The sequence below is a fragment of the Dromiciops gliroides genome, chromosome 1, assembly GCF_019393635.1.
Source record: "Dromiciops gliroides isolate mDroGli1 chromosome 1, mDroGli1.pri, whole genome shotgun sequence".
Taxonomy (NCBI): domain Eukaryota; kingdom Metazoa; phylum Chordata; class Mammalia; order Microbiotheria; family Microbiotheriidae; genus Dromiciops; species Dromiciops gliroides.
The window spans coordinates 639,369,387-639,395,723 of record NC_057861.1 but is presented as its reverse complement, the minus strand read 5'-3'; the positions used below and the strand labels follow the sequence as shown (position 1 = coordinate 639,395,723).

The following is a 26,337-nucleotide window of genomic DNA, read 5'->3' as shown; positions in this document are numbered from 1 at the left end:
GTTTTGATGAGGACCAAGTAAAATGGGATTGTCACTTCTTTTGTTCCATCCACTGTCTTTCTCTTAATGCAGTTTGAGTTCACATTCTTCTTTTTTTTTTACTCTCTTATCCCACCATAGGTCTTTAGCTTGCAGCTCACTAACCACCCCAATTCTCTTTCTGAGGAGCTGCTACCAAGCCATGCCTTCCATATCTTGTGCTTGGGAAGCTGATTTTAAGAACCCTTTTATTCTTTTTACCATAAAATATCATTCAGCACCATGCACAGCCATAGACTTTTCTGGATCCAACAATATAATTTATCCTCATTTTGTTCTACTTCAGCTGTAATAGCCCTAAAGATTGGTATTTGATGTAATATTTCCCTCTATTGGACCAATAAAGCAATTATTGGTACTTAGGAAGAGAGAGAGAGAGAACTTCCCATTGCACCCAAAATCACATTTGAGTCACATAAAGGAACCAACTTTAAATGCTGTGATCTCCATAGCCAGACAGATATTTTGATACATCAAAGATTTTTGATCTCAGCAAAGTTGAATCATTTGGGAAAGGTTGAAGGAACCAGGAATATTTAGCCTGTGGAAGAGAAGTTTCAATAGGGTGAGATGATATATGTCTTCAAGTATTTGAAAGGATTGTCATATGGAAGAGGAACCTGATTTATTCTAGTTAATTTTTAATTATTTATTTTATTTTTACATCATGAAGTATAATAAATATTTCTATCACATTAGTATAATGAAAAGATGATTGCACATGAAACTGAAAATCTATTATGTACAATTAGCTATTCCTTTTAAATATATAATAAAGTTGTGTAAATTTCTCATTTGCTCTTCTTTTTCCTACCCGCACTCCCAGATGACTACCATCACACACACACACAAACACAAACACACACACACACACACACACACACACATGTACACGATCATTCTATACATACTTCTATTTATCAGTTCTTTCTCTGAATGCAAGTAATTTTTTTCTTATGTACTTTGTAGGTAATTTGGGTATTTATAATAGTCAAAATGACTTATTCATTCAAAGTTATTCTTAAAACAATATTGCTGTCACTGTTAGATCTGAATGGCAAAGCTAGGACCAACAGGTGATGTGATGTTTAAAATCTAAATGTGTGGTCGCCTTAAATTAGAAGCTTTAGCACCAGTCTTTAGGCATTAAGCATTTATTAAAGCATACCGGGTATTCACGTGGAGTTCAGAAAGTTAAGAAAAGGCCTATCTAACCTAGAGTTCCAGTGTGGTCAGGTTCTTCCTCAAGTCCTCCGCCACGAGCCTGCTTCAACATGAACTCCCTCAAACTGAATGTGGAAGCTTTTTCATAGATCTGGAGCAGAGGTAGTCCTTACACACTGCTTCAAGTTGATTGGTTAGCATCATCCAAATCCATTGGTTCACTGGACTTGAAGGTGGTTTCCAGTTGATTTCAAAGTCCTTAGCTTCTGAGAACAATACTTTCTTAAGGTCTAGCCAGGTGTGATTACAATCTAGTTAACTTGAAGTAGGCTAATCAGCAGTCAATTAATTCAATTAGTCTCCTGCTCCTGCTGCTCATACCACTGGGAAGAAAGTCACTTTGGAAGAGACTGAGCTCCCCTCAGCGAGTGTTTACTCTTCCTCCCCCAGAAGGGGAGGTCCTTCAAAACTGCCTGTGGAGAGTTGTTTCTCCTGCTGACATTAGCAGCACACATCACTCAGGGCAGGCCAGGTGTCATCCCAATCAATCAGCCAAATTCCAATAATCTTACCACAGTGGAAATTGAGAAAAATACCACTCAGGTTTGATATTATTAAAAAACAACAACAAAACAACTTGCCAACATGAAAGCTATCTACTAAACTGCCTGAAGAGGTGGTGGTCTCCCCCATCTTTGGAGGGCCTCAAATAGAAGCTGGAAAGCCACTTGTTGGGAGTTATATAGTAGTTGTTCCTTTTTGGATCTGAGTGGCACTAGATGACCACATAATACCGTACTGCTTCATCTAGATCAGATGTTAACACACGTACATCTCTCCTCATCTTGTGTGTGAAGATTCCCATGTCTTTGCATAAATACTCTATAGGGGATCTGCCTAAGGCATTGGATGATCTCTTTTCGTTAATAATAATAGTTGACTTGATAACCACTAATTGAGCATGTTACATTAGAGACTTCTCTTGTATATGGGTTGAATCAAATGACTTCTGAGATCTCTTTGAGCTCTCAAATGTGATGATTCCATAACATTTACGTGAGGTTTTCAACTCACTTAATATATATTATCCCACAACAACTCTGTGATATAGGTGCTATTACTATCCCCATTTTACAGATAAACTGTGAAATGACATATGAAGATACTTGGACCGATTTTCTTGGACAGAAGTATGAAGTGTAGCTTTGTTGTTCCTACCACTTTCCTCAGGAGGAGACAGAAACTAAGCAAAAACTTCCATAACCCAAAATTGATAGAAAGAGCCTTGAGTGGCAGGGGAGTAGTCATATGGCCCTTCATTTAAGTAGGGGACCTATATATTAATCCAGAGTATGGACTTCTTCTTCCTTGGGGATTTTACCACCTCTTAATCACAAAAGCAATACAAATATCCACTATGTTCATCTACCATGCCTAATCAGTTGTTCCATCTGCCAGTCACTGGCCATGTCTAAAAGTAGATTTAAAAGACTTTTCCCAGCTAAGAAAATGGCAACGACCCTGTGGTAACACTAGACAATGAATGCTAACCCCTTTGGGCTTCATACTAACACCAAAGGATTTCATCACTTCAGGCTTGCTAAGAATTTTTTTCACCCTGGAGGAGTGGGTACAGTTCTGGGCTGTCACTCAAGAGGTGTTGTGTACCTCATTACAATGTGTTCTGTACTAAATGTTCTATTAATTGGAAGGATGCAATAATAATCATTGAAATCAAGGACATGGTAACTATTTAATACTTGTATTAGTGCTTTTTCACCCTGAGATAGAAAATTGCATTCTCTTAAGCTAAGGTTTCAATGACTATCTTGGGGAGATAGTAGGTGCCAAATTTGTACACAGTAGATAAGAAATAAGTGTTGTAGGGGCAGCTAGGTGGCGCAGTGGATAGAGCACCGGCCCTGGAGTCAGGAGTACCTGAGTTCAAATCCAGCCTCAGACACTTAACATTTACTAGCTGTGTGACCCTAGGCAAGTCACTTAACCCCAATTGCCTCACTAAAAAAAAAAAAAAAAAGAAAGAAGTGTTGTATCGATAAATGTTCTAATAAGTTGGCATTCAAGATTGCTTCCTAGGATATTTAAATGTGAAACAATTCAATTTAGAAAAACAAAAACAACGGCCATTTATTAAGTGCTTGCTGTGTGGTAGAGTGCTTTTTCCTACAAGCTTGGCAAGATGAAAAAGTTATATGATAATAAAAGTGATAAGAATAATACTTTAAGGAACTATGATTCCATCAGTGTTGGGCTATGTCTTTCACCCATGCAAACTGTAGTCCTTCTAAGTCTTGAGAAAGTCTTTCTGGGTTGTTGTTGTTGAAGGTTCATCACCCAATGGCTATTTTGATGGCAACCCTCTTCAAAATGACCTAAGTCAGTTAGACTATTATAATAATTATAAGAAGTCATTTTGACTATTATAAATACAAAAATTAACTACAAAGGACATACAGAATAAAGATGTTATCTATATCCAGAGAAAGAACTGATAAATACATGTCTATGTAGAATGGTTTTACATGTACACACATATACACATATTTGTGCACATATGCAATCATGTTTATGCATATGTTCACACATGCATGTACACATACACATTTGTGTCTAATGCTAGCCATCTCCAGGGTGGAGGTGAGGAGAGAAAAGGGGGAAGGAGAAAAAATTTACATAACTTTATTATACATTTTAAAGGAATAGCAAGTTGTACATAAAAGATTTGCAGTTTCATGTGCAATAATTTTTTTAAATTATACTATGGGGGCAGATACATAGCACAGTGAATAAAGCACTGGCCCTGGATTCAAGAGGACCTGAGTTCAAATTTGGCCTCAGACACTTAACACTTACTAGCTGTGTGACCTTGGGCAAGTCACTTAACCCCAATTGCCTCACCCCCCCAAAAAATTATACTAAGTTATGGGAGTGCTAATTTATCCCATAAATTAAAAATTAAATTTAAAAGTTTAAAATTTTAAAAATAAATAAATAAATGTTTTTTAAAGAATTAAATAGAAATAAAAATAAAACAAATTATTTAGGTTGAACCTCACATAGTCTACATGAAGTATGGCTGTAACTAACCCATAGCATGCAGTTCCTTTCTAACTGTAGGAACTGCAAGATTTGGTGCTTCTTAGGACTATCTTTTGAGACCCCAGGATTACTTCTGAGCAAAGATGGGGTAACATAGGAGGACTTTAGTGAAGGAAAAATAATAATACAGTGATATTATGATGACAATAATAGCTCATTTCTATAATACATTAAGATATATAAAACTTTTGTGTAGTTTATATTCTTGTAGCATATGCTGGATAATTATAAAATGAATGAATTATGAAAAAAACAAGTGCTGGGGATATGAGTATTTAAAAAAGAAAATCCCTTCCCTTCAAGACTTTACATTTTAATAGAAGACGATATAAAATGGTGACCAGGCAAGTTTATTTTATTCTGGAGAATAAAAAACATGTGTTCAGAAAAGCCAGAGCTTTTCAATCAACCAATAAGCAAGTCTTTTTTTTTTTTTTTTAGTGAAGCAATTGGGGTTAAGTGACTTGCCCAGGGTCACACAGCTAGTAAGTGTTAAGTGTCTGAGGCCGGATTTGAACTAAGGTACTCCTGACTCCAGGGCCAGTGCTCTATCTACTGTGCCACCTAGCTCCCCAGCAAGTCTTTATTAAACACCTGCTATGTGTTTTACACTGTATTAGAAGCTACAGATATGAACACAAATAAAACAGTACGTACTCTTAAGGATTTAACATTCTATTGGAGGAGACAATGTGTGTTAGATTCCATTCTATACAGTGCTGTAATGAAAATATGTCACATTTCTATAATAGATTAAGATTCAGAAAACCTTTGGGCAGGTTAACGGTAGAGTAGAGGGATAAAGCATATATGCAGATAACTATATTATATATGAAAGTAGATGAAAACCCATAAATGCTAAGTATTCGAGTATTTAACCAAGAGACAGCCCTTGCCTTCAGGGAATTTACATTTTAGTAGGACAACATCTAGAGTGGTGATGACGGGAGTATGCCCATTATATAGTACCAGCAGTTCCTAAGAGAATGGCAGAGATTAAGGACACAGTTGAGTAAATTCCAGTTGTTACTCATGCTGTTGCCAAGATATAATGATTAGAAATTGAGGTATACAGGAAGATGATATTTCACTATGATTCTTAGCTCCTGCCACTTCCTGCCATGCCATGCCATCTATTGGACAATGGAGGACAGTGTGATATAATGGGGAAAAAGCATTAGTCCAAGAATCAGGAGAGAACAAGGTTAAAATCCTGCCTTTGGTTATTACAAGATCTATGACTATGGCTGGGACAATTACGATGCCTCAGTCTCCATGTCCTTTCTGTAAAATGGGGTTAATAATGACTATAACAACTATATCACAGAGCTGTTATAAGAATCAAATAAGATAATGTATACAAAATTTCTTGCCAACATTAAAGCATAATGTAAATATCCAAGACCAGGAAAGTACCTAACCAATTAGTTTAGACTAAAATGTCTGAACTTTATCTTTTTCACTTCCCTGAATATTTACGTTATTAATAAGGGGACCTGAAAAGAGATTGCTTAACCAGAGAAGTAGACTTCTAATGATAGAAAATGAGAAGAGAATATTAGATTTGTCATCTTGAGAGATTTTCTGTTATCTTTGCAGAAAGCAGTTTTAATTAAGTGATGAGGTGAGGAGGAGCCAGCTTTCAGAGAAGTAACAAAAGAGAGAGGAGAAAAAGTGGAGGCATCAAATGTAGATGGATTTTTAAGGAGCTTGGCTAATAAAGGAAAGAGAGGTATAGGATGACAGTTGGTGTGGATGGTAGGCTCTAGTGAGGTTTCTGTTTTTGTTTTGTTTTATTTTTGTATGACTTAGGGAAACTTGAACATGTTTATAGACAGCAAAGAAGAAATACTAGATAGGAAAACATTGAAGACTACAGAGAGAGGGAATGGTAATGAGGGCAATCTGTTAGACAAGAGAGGAGATGAGATTGAAGAAAGAAATGATTAAGATGATATCAAGGTGTTGTAAGATAAGGATAGAAGACGACTATGCTCTAGTCCAATAGTCTTAGCAGATAAACAGTCTAAAACCAGGCCCGTATTTGAAGACTTTCCAGTTAGGTAGAAACTTTCAGAGATTATATCTCATTAACATGGCCTTCAATTACCCATCATCACCTCCCTGCTGCTATGTATGAAGAATCATAGTATAATACTATGAAGAGGGGGCAGCTAGGTGGCATAGTGGATAAAGCACCGGCCCTGGATTCAGGAGTACCTGAGTTCAAATCCAGCCTCAGACACTTGACACTTAACTAGCTGTGTGACCCTGGGCAAGTCACTTAACCCTCATTGCCCTGCCCCCCCCCCAAAAAAGAACCCAAAACAAACAAACAAAAAATAATTTTATGAAGAATCATAGAATTGGAAGATACCTCAGTGGCCAAATACTTCAACCCACACCTGACAAAGAATTCCTTTTTTGGTATTATTCATCTTCTTTTATTTAATGCATTCGCTGCCTATAAATTTCCTCTGAGTTTAATACTATAATACTGGAGTAACAGGGTTTTGGAACAGGGGAGCATTCTTCATGACTGATAAATTGTATAAATAATACCATAGGGAGTCTTGAGAGGGGTGGGGCCTAGTAGACTAAAGGGCTATAGCCACAGAATACACCAATCCATCTACCACATTTAATTTCCAAAGCAAAGTATGCCGTTCTGTGTCAACCCTTTCCCCTGCCCCCTCTTGCCCACTTGTCCATCTCCTTGCCCTCCCCCAGTGTGAAGATACCATCTTTTCTTCTTTTACTCAAGATGTCTGTGGAGGAGCCATGATGGATTTTGTCCACTGTTCTGTAAACTCTAACAGCAAAGCCTTTCCTTTGCTGTGATCATTATCCATATGCCCCAAGACTAATAAGTGAGGGGTATATTTGGTCATTATCATTTTTAAAATGCCTAGTAAAATTCAGTTTCTGTATATGTAAGGGGAAAAATATTTACAAAGTGTCTTCATAACAGCTTATTCTTCCATTAGTATTTAGAGTAGTACATGACACCGAGCCCCGGCCTTACAAATAGCAATATCCATGCTACTGCCACAATCATTCCAAACAGCCTATTCCCCTGGGTAAAATTATTATTTGGAATAAAAGCTGAATTCTGGTTCCCTAAGAGGATATAGCAGTCAATGAGGGTAGTAATTCATAAGGTAATTCTCATGTGTTTGCAAATGTGCAACTTTTATTGAGGCTGATGCACAGAACAGAAGCTCTGCATTACCTCTTCTAGATAGTAAGCATTTTTCAGCCTGTTTCAAAATCTTTTGTAGTTGGGTTAGGGGTGGTGGTGGTGGTGGTGGTGGTGGTGGTGGTGGTGGTGGTTATTGCTATGGGAGAATGTAAAAAAAGGCAGTGGTGTACTAGACAACGTTGGACCTAGAAAGGGCAGCAATAAATCTATGGAATTAAGTTATCCTGGTATCAGTAGTTTTTGAGGGGAAAGATTGTAGAGGCACTTTAATGGGGCCTTTTTAAGTGACAGAGCTATTGCCTCATTAAGAATACAGAACAGGAATTTGTATTAAGCAGTTTCTTGCCAAGGGGTTGTGTCTGTTTTGTGCCTGGATAGCGTTCCCACACCACTTTTCCCCTTTTAAGTCCCCCAATTTCTCTGAAAGAGCTAATCCTCCTTCTATTCTCTAACTTGGAATAACCCAAAAGACATTTCTTGTAATTGGCATTGTCCTGGAAATCTCCCTCCTCTGCCTAGAAGACTGGGTTCTGAAAAATTCAATCTCCCCTTCTCCACAAAGGAATTGGATTTCACACCACTGTTTACCTTCTCAGGCCAAATACAAATATATATCTGCCACTGCCACGTGCTTCTGTTGTAAGTTACTATCAACTCCACATGCCCTAGATTCCCCATCTCCCTGAACACTTACTTATCTATTTCCACAAAAATCCACCAAGTCTGTCTCTTTGTTAAAATGTGACTCATTCTTTTTTCTGAACCTGATTTATGATCCATATGCATGTATAGATAAGATATATACACAGAGAGATATGCATATGCACATACAATTAGATATACAGTATGCATGTGCATGTGTAGTCAGAGGCAGCCTAGTAGAGAGGAAAGAGTTACATAGTCTAACCCTAACCCTAACCCTAACCCTAACCCTGGACTCAAAACCCATGTTAACTTCTTTACTAGCCATATGACCTTGGGCAGTTACTTAACTTCTCTCTCCCAACCTCAGTTTCCCCATCTCTAAGTAGGCTAGACATTTTCCAAAGCCTCTTTCAGCTCTAAACCTTAGAGCACTTGAATGAATTCTCCTTTTTTTATTTTTTAGGCAATGAGGGTATGAATGAATTCTTAAAGAACACAAATAAGTAGACCATCCAGCTTCATATTACCTATCAATAAAGCAGTAATTAGAGATAACTCTGCCTAGTATACATTCAATATAGGGGAGGAATAATGGTGTCGAGTCACCATTAAGTACAATCTAACTCTTTGTAGAGTCATGCCAGCAGGTAGGGAAGAGAAGGGTAGAAGAAGATAAGCAAGTGCCTACTATGTGTCAGGCACTGTGCTAAGCACTTTTTTTATGGTTATTTTCTCATTTGATCCTTATAAAAACTCTCTCAGATAGGGGCTATTATTAGCCCCATTTTACAGTGGAAGAAACTGTAGCATATTTGAGGTACCAGGTGACCCCATATGAAGTAGCATATTACCCCATAGAGTTGGAAAGTGAGAACTGGAAGACAAAAGCCACAGACCATGCTTTAAGTACTATGGCACAAGCAGTGGCATTTAGGCCCTAGCTTGCCAGAAAACTAATAGCAGAAACACAGAGACTGTGGTTCCTGTGAGAAGGAAATATACTCCCTACTTCATCAGCACACCATGGGAAAACACTGTTTTCCTCAAGTCATTCACAGATCTATGTATCCATGGATGTTAGATTCCTTGAGAATTGGGGGATAAGGTCATTATAGAGTCTGTGACTAGAAATAATTGAAAGGGGGCAGCTAGGTGGCGCAGTGGATAGAGCACTGGCTCTGGATTCAGGAGTACCTGAGTTCAAATCCGACCTCAGACACTTAACACTTACTAGCTGTGTGACCCTGGGCAAGTCACTTAACCCCCATTGCCTCACTAAAAAAAATAAATAAATAATTGAAAGGACTAAAGGTAGGGAACTCTCATGGAAAGAAAGGGTATGGTCCAATTCATGATCCAAGTCATAGAATCATAAATTTTCAGCTGGAAGAGATGGTAGGGGTTACTGAGTTCAACCCTTTAATTTGCTGAATGAAGAAACTGAGGCCCAGAGTAGTCTTCACCTTAAGTAATTAAACTTTTTGGAGTTTTAGAGACAAGACAGAGGTCTCTTAGTGATAATGATTGGTATCAGGGACGTGCTGATAAATGTTTAGCAAACATTTAATTTGTATTATCATCATCACTACCATCATTAATTCTTTTTCAACTATAGACAGTCAACAAAACTACAAATCAAGCCCTGATACAGAGTGTTCACTGATTTCTGAGATGCAGATATTCACCCTGAAATTTAACAATCAGCTCTTCCAAGCTGGTTCAAGATGACTCCAGCATGCTCTTGTCTCAGGATAGTGAGATCTCTGCTGGCTACTTTTGGCACATTGACAGACTCCTTCCTGGCAGGCTGCAAAAGTGACAAGCGACAATTTCGTCTGTAGCATTGTAACAGTTAGCCAGGACCAGGTTTCAAGCCTTAGGGTACATTCCACTATAGAAGCTTAGCATGTCAATCAATCAATAAGCTGTGACTGCCTTCTCCCCAAACAAATGACTGCATATTTATTTTATAGCTATTTCCTATGTACTTAGATATAACACACTGTCTCTCCTGATAGAATTTATGCTACTAGAGAGTATAAACAGTTCCATTTTTGTCTTTGTGTCTTCAGAGCATAACTATTACATAGCACATAGTAGGTGCTTATTAAATGCTTGTTAACTGATTAATGCTAGGAAGTAGGACAACATCAAGGGCTCTTAATCTGGGGTCCATAGACCTCCCAGGGGTTTGTGATCTTGAATGGAAAACATTATATATTCTTTTCACCATAATTGGTTTCCTTTGTAATTTTAAGTGTTTTATTTTATATTTTTTAAATCATCGTTCTGAATAGAGGGATCTGTAACACCCAAATCAGTTAAGAATCCTTGTACTAGGGGTGGCTAGGTGGTGCAGTGGATAAAGCACTGGCCCTGGAGTCAGGAGTACCTGAGTTCAAATCCGGCCTCAGACACTTAACACTTACTAGCTGTGTGACCCTGGGCAAGTCACTTAACCCCAATTGCCTCACTAAAAAAAAAAAAAAAAGAATCCTTGTACTAGATGGCTTATAGTGCCACCTCCAGCTCTAACATTCTATGAATTGATAGAACCTAGTGGCCATTGCTTTGAATTTCCACCAGAAGCATCCCTCTGGTTGTGGGGGCTGAGTCCCAGGAAGTGCAACTGAACAAGAGTGAGGATTGGAATACAACCGGGGCTGTGCTACCCCCAAGGGTCACTCTACCCCAACCCCTAATTCTTGCCACCAATGAGATGGTAAAATAAATCGGAATCAAATACACGAATTTACTCTCATTCTTAAACAAATAAAAGGTGATAATCTAGAGGACCATGAGTAGAAACATTAGAAGCTCAGGAAATTCCATCCTGTTCAGACAAGGTGTTTTTAGTGAAAGGTGGAGCTTGAAGTACTAGCTGGGAAAGGTAGCTCCCAGCATAGAGCAGGCTCAGGGGCTCTTTGCTGCAGTGGCAATGAGGAAAGTAACTAGCCACTCAACTGCCTGATTGTTAATAGGTAGACCCCACTCCAATGAGTTAAAACAAAACCTGGAGAATTGGACTACAAGAAATAGCCTGCTCCCCCACACCCAGAATGTTTCCTGTCAGTCATCTACTGATGAAGTCTTTGCTTTCTTCCTTTTATCTCCTCATTTATGTGTGTGTGTGTGTGTGTGTGTGTGTGTGTGTGTGTGAGAGATTGAGAGAGAGAGAGAGAGAGAGAGAGAGAGAGAGAGAGAGAGAGAGAGAGAGAGAGAGAGAGAGAGAGAGAGAGGGAGAGGGAGAGAGCGCACACCAGCTTTATTTAATTGTGGTTTAGTTTGAATTTCTTGTCGTCCTTTTTTATTTCAGCCACGATTTTCTCCAGCACTCACTCAAGCCGGAGTGGAACAGCTGCTGGGGCTGGGCCTCCCCCACATCCCGTCAGTCACCCTTCTCCGGGACATAATGTACAGGGGAGCCCCCACAACCCCTCCTCCCAGTTACCTCCTCTCTCGGCTATGGACTCAGGAACTGAAAGGTAAGACCATCTGTCTCTTCCTCCTAAGCAGTGACACAGCCAAGCCTCCCTGCACCAAGAAATGATTTGACAGTTGCTAAATTTTATTAATAATACATTGGTGGGTTGATTTACCCAAAGGTGACATTTAAAAAGTACATACACATTTCACAAGAATCCAGTCTGCTCATTCTCTGTTTTTTTTTCTTTTTTTTTCTGCATGTTTGTGGCGGGAGTGGGGGGGGGGTGTGGGGTAATATTAGTGACAGTCACCTAAAGTGTCTGTTTCAAGGAAAAAAGCAGCAGAATTTCCCTGTTGTTTCAACACCTCCTGTTCAGTTGTCACATATGTAGGCCATGTTAAGATGACCATATTTGTCTGTTGATTGGTTTAAGGTTTTATTTTGTAACATAAAAGAGCAGACTCTTTCCAATGGTTTTTGAGAGAATTGCTGATCCAACCATCATAACTCCATATCTGTCTGTTGAAGTCCCCTCTCCTGCCCTCCCTTCCTTTAAGACTCTTTTCAGATGCTGCCATATCTGGGGGTGGGGGTGGGGTGTTCTTTTACCCTCCCACGTGACAACAATCTCTACCTCCTAAAATGTCTTTTAGCACTTGGACTCCTTCCCTCAATTTTCCATTGTATCACAGCTATTTATGTACTGGCTCTTGTTGATTGACTGATGATTTCTGACCCACTGACCTTCTGTAAGATTGTAAACTCCTTCTAGAGAGCAGTATCAGTGGCATATCAATCTTTGTCTCCCCAGTGCTCAGTTCAGGATTTTTCACACAGTAGATAATTAATAAATGTTTTCAGTTGAATTGAATGAGTCAGTTCATGTAAGTCTTCACAGGTTTTTCTAAAAGCATCTTGCTCACCATCTCTTAAAGCACAATAGTATTCCACCACAATCATGTACCACAACTCGTTCAGCCATTCCTCAATTAATGGTCATCTCCTCAATGTCCAATTCTTTGCCATCACAAAAAGAGCTGGTATAAATATCTTTGCACACATTGGTCCTTTTCCCTTTTTCCTTGATATCTTTGAGATAATGACCTAGTAGTGGTATAGCTGGGTCACAGTTTCATAGCCCTTTGGGCATAGTTCCAAATTGCTCTCCAGAATTTATAGAATGATTCATAACTCCACCAACAGTGCATTGGTGCCCCAGTTTTCCACATCCCTTCTAACATTTTCCTTTTTTCCTTTTCTGTCATATTAGACAATCTGATCAGTGTTAGGTGGTACCTCAGAGTTGTTTTAATTTGCATTTCTCTAATCAATAGTGACTTAGAGCATGTTTTCATATGACTATAGATAAATTTTACTTCTTTTTTTGAAGACTGCCTGTTCATATCCTTTGAGCATTTATCAATTAGGGATTACTTATATTCATATAAATTTCACTCAATTCTCTATAAACATGAAAAATAAAGCCTTTAGCAGAAAAAAATGCTGTAAAAAAGTTTCCTCTGTTTTCTAGACTTGGCTAAACAAAACCAACAGGTTTTGTTTGTGAAAAACCTTTACAATTTAATGTAATCAAATTTATCCATTTTACATTTTTTAATACTCTCTACCTTTTGTTTGGTCACAAATTCTTCCCTTATCCATAGATCTGACAGGCAAACTATTCTCTGCTCCCCTAATTTGCTTATTGTAGCATCCTTTATGTCTAAACCCTGTACTCATTTTGACCTTGGTCTATGCCTAGATTCTGCTAAACTGCTTTCCAGTTTTCCTTGCAGTTTTTGTTAAATGGTGAGTTATTGGCTCCAAAGCTTAAATCTTCAGGTTTATTAAACACTAGATTACTATGGCTACTGTGTACTATGTGCATAATCTATTCACAGATCTACCATTCTATTTCTTAGCCAGTACTGTACTGTTCTGGATAGTTTGTAATAGTTTGAGATCTGATATGGTTAACCTACCTTCTTTCATTTTTCCCCTTAATTCCTTTGATATTTTTGACATTTTGTTTATTCAGATGAATTGTTATTTTTTCTAGGTCTATAAAGTATGTATTGTAGTTTCATTGGTATAGCAGTGAATAAGTTAATTTAGGTAGATTGTCATTTTTATTATATATGCCTGGTCTACCCATGAGCAATTAATATTTTTCCATTGTTTAGCTCTGGTTTTATTTATGAAAAAAGTGTTTTATAATTCTGTTCTTATAGTTCCTAGTTTTGTCTTAGAAGGTAGGCTCCCAAGAATTTTATATTGTCTACAATTAATTTAAGTGGAATTATTGTTTCTGTTTCTTGCTGCTGGACTTTGTTGATAATATATAGAAATGCTGATAGTTAATGTGGGGTTTTTATCCTGCAACTTTGCTAAAGTTCTTATTTCAAGTAGTTTTTTAGTTGATTTTCTATGATTCTCCAATTATACTATCATCTCATCTGCAAAGAGTGATAGTTTTGTTTCCTCATTGCCTATTCAAATTCCTTCAATTTCTTTTTATTCTCTTATTACTCTGGATAGCATTTCATTTATTGTTTGTTTGGTTTTTGGTGGGGCAATGAGGATTAAGTGACTTGCCCAGGGTCACACAACTAGTAAGTTTCAAGTGTCTAAGGCCAGATTTGAACTCCTGAATCCAGGACTGGTGCTTTATCTACTGTGCCACCTAGCTGACCCCTATGGCTAGCATTTCTAATACAATATTAAATAATAGTGATGATAATGGGCATCCTTGTTTCACCCAATCTTATTGTGAAGGCTTCTAACTTATCCCTATTACAGATAATTCTTGCTGATAGTTTTAGATAGATACTACTTATCATTTTAAGATCCATTTATTCCTGTGCTCTCTAGTGTTTTAATAAGAATGAGTGCAATATTTTATCAAAAGCTTTTTCTACATCTATTGAGATAATCATATGGTCTGTGTTGGTTTTATTATTCATGTAGTCAGTTATGCTGATGCATTTCCCAATATTGAAGCAGCCCTGAATTATAGGTATAAAGCCCACCTGCTCCTTTGGGAGATGATGCTGAAATCTCCTTGCTAATATTTTATTTTAAAATTTTGCATTAGTATTCATTAGGAAAATTGGTCTATAGTTTTCTTTTTCTGCTTTTGCTCTTCCTGGTTTAGGTATCAGCACCATATTTGTGCCATGAAAGGAATTTGACAATACTACTTCTTTGCCTATTTTTCCAAATAGTTTACATGGTATTAGTTGTTTTTTTAAAATATATATTCAGTGGTATTTTTTGTTTATCCATCTGGTCCTGGGGATTTTTTCTTAGGAAACAGCTTATCTTTTATGTAGTCTGCACATATTTGTTTGTACATCATCTCCTCCATTAGATTGCCAGCTCCTCAAGTTCAGGGATCGTCTTTTGCCTTCCTTTGTATTTCCACATCTTAACACCATGCCTAACATATATTTGTGGGGAAGGTCTTTTTGGGCTATAAAAACAAAGGAGAAAAGTTTATATTTTATCCTAGAGTAAGGAAGGAACAACTGGTTCTAACCAAGTAGGAGAGTCACACTGTCAGCTCTGTAATTAAGTAAAATTACCTATATTCTATCTAGAGGATGGAGAATAATAGTGAGAGATTTGAGAAACAGGGACACCCAAGAGAAGGAGGTCAAAATAATCTAAGTGAGAGAAAAAAAGAACATGAAACAAGAATGGATGCAAGAGATGTCTTAAAGGTAGAAATGACAAGCTTTAGCAACTGAATGGTTATCTGGGGTAATGGAAAGGATATTTCCATGGTTAGGAACCTGACAAACCAAAAGAGTTGTGATTACTGAGGTAGAAATAAGGAAGTTTAGACAAGAAGAGAGTTTGAAGGAAAAGCCAATGAGTTGATTTTTAGATTTGCTGAGTTTACAATGTCTCCAGAACATCTAGTTTGAAATATGCAATAATCAGTTTGGTAATATGGGAGTGAAATTGATAGAAGAGACTGGGAATATATAGAGTCTAGGGGTAGCCTAGATGGCAGTTAAACCCATGGAAGAGATTTCTTCTTTTGGGATGGTTATAGAATGATAAATTTAGATTATAGAGCTAAAGACTGGAAAGACCTCAGAGACCACCTAATCCAATTCTTTGATTTTATAGATGAGGAAACTGAGACTCAGGGAAGTTAAGCACTTCTCCATCAACTTAGGCCTGGGCCTTCCCACCTGGAGCCTATCTTCTCATGTGTTGGGACTTTGCACAAAATGAATGAACAATTGACTGCATGAAAAAGTATTTAAGTACTTTCTATGTAAGAAGCACTAATCTGAGTGCAAGGTATAGACACACAAAAGCCAAATCAGCCCCTGATCTCAGTAATCTTGGCTTTCTTTCTTTCTTTCTTTCCTTCTTTCTTTCTTTCTCTTTCTTTCTTTCTTTCTCTTTCTTTCTTTCTTTCTTTCTTTCTTTCTTTCTTTCTTTCTTTCTTTCTTTCTTTCCTTCCTTCCTTCCTTCCTTCCTTCCTTCCTTCCTTCCTTCCTCCTTCCTTCCTTCCTTCCTTCCTTCCTTCCTTCCTTCCTTCCTCCTTTCTTTCTTTCTTTCTTTCTTTCTTTCTTTCTTTCTTTCTTTCTTTCTTTCTTTCTTTCTTTCTTTCTTTCTTTCTTTCTTTCTTTCTTTCTTTCTTTCTTTCTTTCTTTCTTTCTTTCTTTCTTTCTTTCTAATAAAAGTATTTTATTATTTTCCAGATACATGTAAGGATAGTTTTCAACATTTGTTTTCATAGGATTTTTAATTACAAATTTTTCTCCCACCCTCCCTGACCTCCCTCTTCCCCAAGACAGAAAGCAATCTAATATAGGTTGTATATGTGCAATCACATTAAATATATTTCTGCATTAGTCATATTATGAAAGAAAAATTGGAGCACAAAAACCTCAAAAAAGAAGGAAAACACCCAGGCCAAAAGTAGAAACAGTATGGTTCAATCTGCATTCATAATCCATGGTTCTTTTTTCTGGATGTTGAGAACATTTTCTATCATGAAATTCTTTGAAATTGTTTTGGATCATTGCATTGCAAAAAGAGCCAAGTCTATCACCACTGTTCATCACATTGAACAATGCTGTTGCTGAGTACAATGTTCTCCTGGTTCTGCTCCTCTCAGTCAGCATTAGTTCATGTAAGTCCTTCCAGGTTTCTCTCAACTCCTCCTGCTCATCATTTCTTTTCACATTGATTTTTTTAAAACTTTATGTTCTAAATTTTCTTCTTCCCTCCCTCCTCGTTCCTCCCTATGAAATACAACAATTCAATATGTCATACATGTACAGTTATACAAAAAATCTTCATATTAGTAAGGTTGTGAAAGAAAAAAGACAAAATACCTTTATGGCATTATTTTGGAGTGTGTGGACAGATTTATCGGGAGCTTGGAAGAATCACAGCCTTTCCTCCACCATCTTGGCTCCACCTCAGGAATCTTAACTTGCAATAGGAGATAATGCACACAGGAGAGTGGTGGCTAAGGAAGAGCGTCTTGGTACAGGGAGTTGCAAGATTGATGAGTGGGGCTGTAGGAGAATAGATTAACATACCTCTTCTAGGAAAAATGGCAGCTAATTGATTATGGTTCCAAATGGAGGTGGGGGTAGGAAGAGGCATGGGAGGGTGGCAGCAAAGCAAATGACAGGGCTATATGAAGACATTTGCTGGTGAGTGTAGGGATAGAGAAGGAAGTGAGTCATGGTTTTAGCCTGTCTGAAATTGTGGACCAGCTGAGGCAAGAACCAATCAGGAGCTGATAGACATTCTGAAGAGAAATGTTAAAACCTCCAGGACATGGTTTCAGGGACTTAATTTTTATTTATATTTGTATCCCCAGCACTTTGTGACACATAGTTTTTGTTCAGTCATTTTTCAGTCATGTCCAACCCTTTGTGACCCAATTTGAGTTTTTTTTGTTTTGTTTTGTTCGTTTTGTTTGTTTTTGGTAAAGATCCTGGAGTGGTCTGCCATTTCCTTCTCCAGCTCATTTTACAGGTGAGGAACTGAGGCAAACAGGGTTTAGTGACTTGCCCAGGGCCACACTGGTAGTAAGTGTTTGAGGCAAGATTTGAACTCAGGAAGATGAGTCTTCCTGATTCCAAGCTCAGTACTCTATCCAATACACCACTTAGCTACCCATAGTACACAGTAGGTGCTTAGTAAATATTCACTGACTGACTGCTATGAGAGACAAAATGGCTATTCCCCTACATCAGGAGCTCTTAACTTGCATCTATGAACTTTTAAAACTGCATTTCAATAGAATTTATTTCCTTTATATTTCTATGTATTTCATTTTACACATTTAGAAATATTAATCTGAGAAGGAAATCATAGGTTTCACCAGACTGCCAAATGGGTGTAAGACATGGAAAAAAGAACCCTTATGCTGTTCCTTTTTGTCTATCCCAGTCTCTTCTCCCTTGGGCACAGGTGGATGTTGGGAACACCACTCTCCATACCATTTGACAGCTTAGGTGATTGAATGATCAGCAACTAATCTCAAAGGAATGCTTGGTAGTTGGACGGATAGATAGTGCTGGCTCTAGAGTTAGGGGACCTTAGTTAAATGCCAACAATTGTTGCTTGTTACTCATGTGACTTACAGTGGGCATGCTTCATCTCCTTTTGCCTCAGTTTCTTCATCTGAACAATAGGGGGTAAAGGTTTGCATTCAGTTACTTCTGAGGTTCCTTCTGGCTTTAGTTCTTTCATCCTCTGAACAATGGATTTCATTTCTTTCAACCAATCACTCTGTGGCACTCTATGTTAACATGGCTTAGCAGTCTTTTTTTTGGGGGGGTGAGGTAAATATACTGTATTTTTTGACATATTGTATTAAAATCACAACAACAAATAATATATTTAAAATATCTTGATTCCTTGCCACATCTTCAAAAACCTTTATTGAACTGCTTCAGGGTGAAGGACAAAGGTAACCTGTTTCATTTAACAGCTTCCTACCAACATCTGTCACCAGAGGCTGCACAAATGAAAACCATACTCTAATTCCCTGGCAATGGAGAAAGGAAATTTTGGAAGATATCTCATCCATTCCTGTAAGTTGGGGCAAATGTAACTTCTTGTCAAAGGGAGCTCATTTTCAGCTCTATTGTACATGACATTAGCCACAGGCTTTTTTTTCCACCTTAGTCATCTCTTTGCATTTGGCTTCACTGTGAACTCTTTTCAACAACCTCATGGAGTTCAGTGATGATCAATCTAAATTTTCCATCACTCCATTTCATCTCATTATCAATAGCCATAATGATCCTTAGGAGATGACAAGAGTAGAACGATTTCCTTGCCTCCTTTATAGCTCTGCAAAAATTTAGGCAGCTATTACTCCCACTCCTTGGTCACTTGGATAAGCTGCTGATTGATACCCTCAGCAGCCTGGGTGAGATATTATTCCTATTCTACTGGCCTAACTTCCACCTCTCAGAATCCTTAGCTTTGGACAAGGCAAAGCTCGGGTGCCAACTGATTTAGGAATCCTTTTCTTATCCTTTTAATTATTAGTGCTTTCTCTCTCCTCAAATTATACAGTATTTACTTTTTGGTTTTCATATCATTTTCCCCTAATAGAATATAATTTCCTTGAGGGCTGGGTCATTTTTATTTTATCTTTGTATCTCTAGCACCTAAGGCAGAACACAAGCCCAATAAATGCTCACTGAATAAATGAATGAGTAGATGAGTGAAGCTACGAAGGGTTTGCAAGTGCCAGAGGAGTGTTAATAAGAGTGAGAACAGGGTGGAAGAGAAGGAGGATTTGTATGAACAAATTGTGAAGTCTCCACTGAGGATCCTACCCAGAAGCAATAGCACAGCCACATGAATTGTATACTTTTCTGCCAGCCATGTTGAATTGGGCAGGTTACCTCTACTTCATTAGGCTTTGGGGAAGGAGAACATAAAATAGAATTGAATTATTAAGTGTGTTTGTATTATTACTCTGCATGCAAAGAGTAAGAGGAAATTTGCCTACATGAAGCATTTGGCTTAATGCCTCTTACTCTGTGTTTAGCTGGGAAATTCCCCAGCAAAAAACTAAAGCAGTTTTCTTAACGGAAATGGGTTTATCACACTTTGCAGTTTTTTAAGCAGGAAATTGGCATTTTTCCTGTTTGGGGGCTATTTATTCATCATTTGCTTCACTTGAACTTGTTAATAAAAAGGTCTGAGTCATAGTAAGAAGTCATGAAAGGTTCACCTTTGGTTAGAGTCAAGCTCTTTGATACTATATTAAAATTAAATAAAAGCAAATTCTCTTTATTTGGTGAGGCCCCATCTTTATCTTTTAAGATCACAATGATTCATCATTTAGTTGATTTTAGCAGTATTCTTCCTAATCATTTAATATTGATTCAAGTTTATTGTGGTAAATGAAGCATTTATTACATGTCAGAATGAATAAGTCAGTATGACTTTGCGTTTATCACCAGTGAAAGTCAGAATGTTGGTAGGTCATTAACTGGTTGTGTGCCACACTGTCCAGCTAGAGAAAATAAGGGTAGTTACTACATTCTCATTTTTAATATGGGATGAAGTCAGGCTTCAAGAACATATGATTTGACTATGTAGGATCAAATGGTTAGTTACCAGTTTGTGGGAATATGCATGCATCTTGTCTAAAAGAATGTGAAATCTGTGAGAATAAAAGTCTTTTTCTGTTATACACAAGGCCCTCTACCTAGTAACTACTACAACAGGAACTTTTTGTTTTAGAAAAGACATGGACAAACTGGAGTGTATTCACAGGAGAGTGGTCAAGATGTGTAGGGAACTGGAGACCATTCCATAGGATGATCACTTAAAGGAACTAGAAGTATTTACCCTTAGAAGAGAAGGCTAGGGGAGGAAGAGATTAGATGAAGGAAAACTTGCTGCCAGTTAGAATTGTTCAAAAGTGAGAATTGGCTTCCTGAGAAGGTATTGATTGGTTCCTCCTCCATTAGAGTCTTCAAGAAGAAGATCGCTAGAGAACCACTCTGTATAGGGGAGTTTGAGTCAGGTATAGACTAGGCCAGATGACTTCTGAAGTCTGAGATTATGTGATTCCAGACAGTATTTTGGTGGCCAGAAGAGGCTTCTTATGCTTTTTCCTTACTGCTAGTAACAGACATTCATCCAGCAACTCTTTGCAAAAAGTCAGATGGAACTTGAACTCAAGTTGTGTCAAGTTGTGTTGTTTATGTAAGCATTATATAAGCATTTCCTCACTTTATCATTCATTCATTCTTTCATGTAGGGAGTAACTTGAATTTGAATCCCATTTCTTACATTTCTAGGTGTTTGGCTATGGGCAAGTCACTCAAGCTAAGTTCTCTGAGCCTCAGTTTCCTCATTTGTAAAATAATGATAATAATACCTGTGGTACTTCCCTCATGGGATTGTTGTAAGGATAAAAGGTGATGTCAACCAAGTCTTATTATGGCAGTACCGAACTACCTGTGGATTATCAAAGAAAAAAAGGTCACAGTGTCTCCCTCAGGAATGTACAGTCTAGCTTGAAAGAATAAAACAATACATTGAACCTGAAATAACTAGAGGAGACATTAGGGAGAACAACCAGAAATTCATCAAAGTGCCCGCACTGGAGAAAGGATTCCATTTCCCCAAACCTTCCTTAAGGGCAACACCTGGCAGTTCTGGCTGGTTTTCATTCATTACCCATTAATTTCAAATGGGGCATTACTACATCACTCTGGGCACACTGACATGTGGTTTCTCCCATTTCTGTGCCTCTCTCTACCTTTCTGTGTGAAGACTTTGCCGATTTTCATAGCTATCGCCTTTCTAAAGAGAGATGTGGAAATGTGAAGTCCCTTTGATAAATACCAGGAACAGAAAAAAAAAAGACATCAGTATTTACTCACCTTACCAATGTCCTTTGCCACCTACTGCTCTGTGAAACCTTCCTTCCAGCCCTGAACATAGAGAGTGCCTTAACTTCTTCTCCCCCACCTAAAATGCCATACAATATAACAAATGTTTGTTAAATGCCTGTTCTGCAATGAGTATTATTAAGTGTTTCAGGGAGGTGTGCAGGATTAGATAAGCTAAAATCTCTGCCACCAAAGGGACTTAGGATCATAGATCTGGAGCTGAAGTAGAATTTAGAGGTAATCTAGGTGAACCCTCTCACTCTACAGATGAGGAAACTGATGTCTAGAGACATTGCTTCAGGTCACACAGTAGAATCCTGGACCAGGATATTTTTCTGTCGGGCCCTCTGGTTTCAAAATAGGTGGGTTCTTGAGTTTAGAGTTTAGTAAAAAGATACAATATAAGGATAGAGGAAGGGGCTGGATCTAGAATTTCATGGATATAGAGAATTCCCTGATGGGGAATCTCTTTCAAAAGAGATTGAAACTTCTGCAACATATATGTGTGCATATGTGTCTATTTGTATATATTTTACACATGCCACTTTTCTACCCTGCCCCTAATTTTTAACACAGCCCTGTTGCTTACTAAATTAAGTTTTCAATTCTTTGCCTAGCATTCGAAGGAGCCTAGAATCTGGAGACACCATGCTATCTTTTCTTTTCTTTTTTGGGGTGGGGCAATGAGGGTTAAGTGACTTGCCAAGGGTCACACAGCTAGTAAGTATCAAGTGTCTGAGGTCAGATTTGAACTCAAGTCCTCCTGAATCCAGAGCTGGTGCTTTATCCACTGTGCCACCTAGTTGCTCCCCCACCACTCTACCTTTTCAGGCCAATCCGAATCTTACTCTTTTTCATGGATCCATTTCAATTTGTCCTTTTGCCCTAAAACCTTCTTTGGGGGGGGCAGGGCAATGAGGGTTAAGTGGCTTGCCCAGGGTCACACAGCTAGTAATGTGTCAAGTGTCTGAGGCCGGATTTGAACTCAGGTCCTCCTGAATCCAGGGCCAGTGCTTTATCACTTAACCACCTAGCTGCCCCCAAAACCTTTTAATTAGATAAAAAGAAACCAGTCTTAACCTACTATGAGCTCATGGCATTACTTTTAACTCTTTTCTTTCTTTTTTTTTTGGTAGGGCAATGAGGGTTAAGTGACTTGCCCAGGGTCACACAGCAAGTAAGTGTCAGGTGTCTGAGGCAGGATTTGAACTCAGGTCCTCCTGAATCCAGGGCCAGTGCTTTAGCCACTGCACCACTGTGGCTTGTTCCTGCCTCTACCCATATTATAAGCCTTCTGAGGGCAAGGGTCATGCCTTAAAATAACTTCTGTGTCCTCCAATGCATTTAGCACAGCTGTCTGCATGTCATAGGAACCAAATAATAAGTTTCAATGGAAAGAAAACAAAACTGTGATGTAACACCCTGGATCCTGGAGTCAAAACACCTAGCTTTAAATAACCATTCTTCTCCTTTATTACTCGTATATCCTTGGGTTAGTCATTTCCTTTCTCTTTACTTCAATTTCTTCATCTGTAAAATAAGAGGATTATTTTTTATATCTCTAAGGTCTTATCCAATTTTAAGTCTATAATTATGCCATGAATATCAGCAATGTTCATCAAGCACTTTGTGATAAAGATCTTTCTGAAATCAGGACTAGCCCAGGATACACACACACACACAGAGTCATAACTCCATCTCATATATAGATAAGCCAGTGTATAGCCACTACCTACCTACATTTGTGATATGTACATATATGCATATGCATATATGCATACACATGTATATGGCAGGGAAGGATAAAGACTAGACTTTATCTTATTTTATTTTATTTTTGCAGGCAATGAGGGTTAAGTGACTTGCTCAGCTTCACATGGCTAGTGTTAAGTGTCTGCGGCCGTATTTGAAATTAGGTCCTCCTGAATCCAGGGCTGGTGCTTTATCCACTGCACCACCTAGCTGCCCCCTAGATATTATTTTATTAGTGCAGGAAACTCTCAGAAAAGGAAACTCCTTCTGCCAGTGTAGGTTGCCACCTTCTCGGCATCTTACAGGCTCAATTCCCTAGAGCCCTAAGAAGTTAAGTGATTTATCGAGGGTCACAGAACCAGCACAAATTAGAGGAAGAACTTGAACCAATTACTTCCTGGCTCCTACATTGATCACTTTGTCCACTACAGGGCTCTGCCTCTCTATTAAAACTATTCCCTTTCTTAATTCTAGGATGAGAATTAGAATACAAATAGAGGAGAAAAGGGGTTTTTTGAGGGGCTATATTGAGACTAGAAGACTCTTCAATCAACCCCTCCCCACTTGATTGTATGTCATATAAGAGAGACCTCGATGTTTTCCAAGGAGAGTCAAGATAGCTATGCATCACCATCTGAGCACCTGTAGGCTATGTTCAGACTGTCTGGAATGCACTGATTACCACCTACGTGATAGTTTCCTCATTACAAAATGATATATCTGTCATCATGACTATTCCTAAAGACCCAAATAATAGAATAAATATAAACTAACTTAAAAAGAATATTTGATACTCAAGGATAACTGTACAAGGATTATCTTGATCATGGGAAAAAGATAAAAAAGACAAATATAGTTTGGGGGGTTTTGTTGATAGTTCAGTATTTTAATATTTTCCAGTTACATATAAGGATAGTTTTTGACATCTGTTTTCATAGGATTTTTAGTTACAACCTCCCTTCCCTCCCTCCTCCCCAAGATAGAAAGCAATCTAATATAGGTTATATATGTACAATCACTTTAAGCATTTCTACATTAGTCATATTGTGAAAGAAGAATCAGAGCACAAGGGAAAAACCTCAAAAAAGAAAGAAAAAAAACCCAACAACAGCCAAAAAGCAGAAACAGTATGGTTCAATCTGCATTCATAAACCACAATTCTTTTTTCTGGATGTTGAGAACATTTTCTATCATGAAGTTCTTTGAAATTGTTTTGGACCATTGCATTGCTAAAAAAGCCACGTCTATCACCATTGTTCATCACAATGAACAATGCTGTTGCTGAGTACAATGTTCTCATGGTTCTGCTCCTCTCACTCAGCATCAGCTCATGTAAGTCCTTCCAGGTTTCTCTCAACTCCTCCTGCTCCTTGTGACTTTTCATATTGATTTTTTAAAACTTTGCATTCTAAATTTTCTTCTTCCCTCCCTCCTCATTCCTCCCTATGAAATCAAGCAATTCAAAAAAAGCCATACATGTTTAGTTATACAAAAAATCTTTACATTAGTAAGGTTGTGAATGAAAATAGACAAAATACCTTTAGAAAGAGGAGCTAACACATAAAATTATACTTCAATGTGTCTTCAGATACCATCAGTTCTTTCTGTTGATGGTTTGCATTTTTCATATATCCTTCTGATATCATCCTGCTCATCATCTCTTTTATAATTACTATTGATAACTATATTAACCTCCATCTTATTCTCTCCCCTTGATATGTAGTCTATTTTCTATCTTCCTTCACCCTATTCCTCCTTAAAAGTGTTTTACTTTTTACTGCCCCCTCCCCCAATCTGCCCTTCCTTACTTTGCCTCTTCCCGCCCCCATCTCCTTCCCCTCCTACTTTCCCTCAGGGCACAATATATTACTATACCCACTTGGGTGTGTATGTTATCCACTCTTTGAACCAATTCTGATGAGAGTTAAGGTTTCCCCACTCCTTCCCCAACTTCCCTTCTACTCCATAGGCTTTTTCTTGTTTCTTTTATGTGAGCTAATTTCTCCCTTTCCCTTTCTTCCAGTGCATTCCTCTTACCCCTTAACTTTATTTTAAAGATGTCATAATGGGGCAGCTAGGTGACACAGTGGACAAAACACCATCCTTGGACCCAGGAGGCAGAAAGTCTATATCCAGCCCTAGACATAAGCCACCCCACCCTTCCTGCACCACAAAACCAAGGAAAAACAAAAAATAAATGCTTTAAAGATCCCATCCCTTCATATTCAATTCACACCTGCACCCTCTGTCTAAGTATATTCCTTTCAGCTGCCCTAATACTAAGAAAGATCTTATGAGTTAGAAGTATTATCTTCCCATGTAGGAATGTAAACAGTTTTATCTTTTAATATCCCTCGTAATTTCTTTTTCCTGTTTACCTTTTTATGCTTCTCTAGGGTCTTTTATTTGAAAGTCGAATTTTCTATTTAGTTCAGGTCTTTTCATCATGAATGCCTGAAAGATCACTTTCAGTCATCTTCTTCACTGAAGTCCCATTTTTTCCCAGAAAGATTATACTCAGTTTGCTGGGTAGGTGATTCTTGGCTGTTAGTCCCAGTTCCTTTGCCCTCTGGTCCTTTAATGTAGATGTTGCTAGATCTTGTGTTATCCTTACTGCAGCTCCACAGTATTTGAATTCCTTTTTTCTAGCTGCTTACAGTACTTTCTCCTTGACCTGGGATCTCTGGAATTTGGCTATAACATTCCTGGAAGTTTTCATTTGGGGATCTCTTTCAGGAGGTGATCAGTGGATTCTTTCCATTTCTATTTTACCTTCTGCTTCTAGAATATCCGGGCAATTTTCCCTGACAATTTCTTGGAAGATGATTTCTAACCCCCTATTTTGATCATGGTTTTCAGGGAGTACAATGATTTTCCAATTATCCCCCCCCGGATCTATTTTCCAGGTCAGCTGTTTTTCCACAGAGATATTTCATGTTGCACTCTATCTTTTATTCAATTGGATTTGCTTTATTGTGTCTTGGTTTCTCATAAAGTCACTAGCTTCCATTTGTTCAATCCTAATTCTTAGGAATTATTTTCTTCAGAGAGCTTTTATATCTCCTTTCCCATTTGGC

At 38.1% G+C, this 26,337-nt stretch overlaps 1 protein-coding gene across 1 annotated transcript in view; it reads left to right on the top strand.

The window, feature by feature from the left end:
• The window catches only part of GLIS3 (GLIS family zinc finger 3), a 613,599-nt gene that overhangs the window by 515,718 nt on the left and 71,544 nt on the right, over positions 1–26,337 (top strand). Inside the window, exon 8 of the mRNA XM_043978464.1 lies at positions 11,487–11,655. Within this exon, the coding sequence (XP_043834399.1) occupies positions 11,487–11,655 (169 nt within the window). The remainder of the gene's footprint in view (positions 1–11,486; positions 11,656–26,337) is intronic.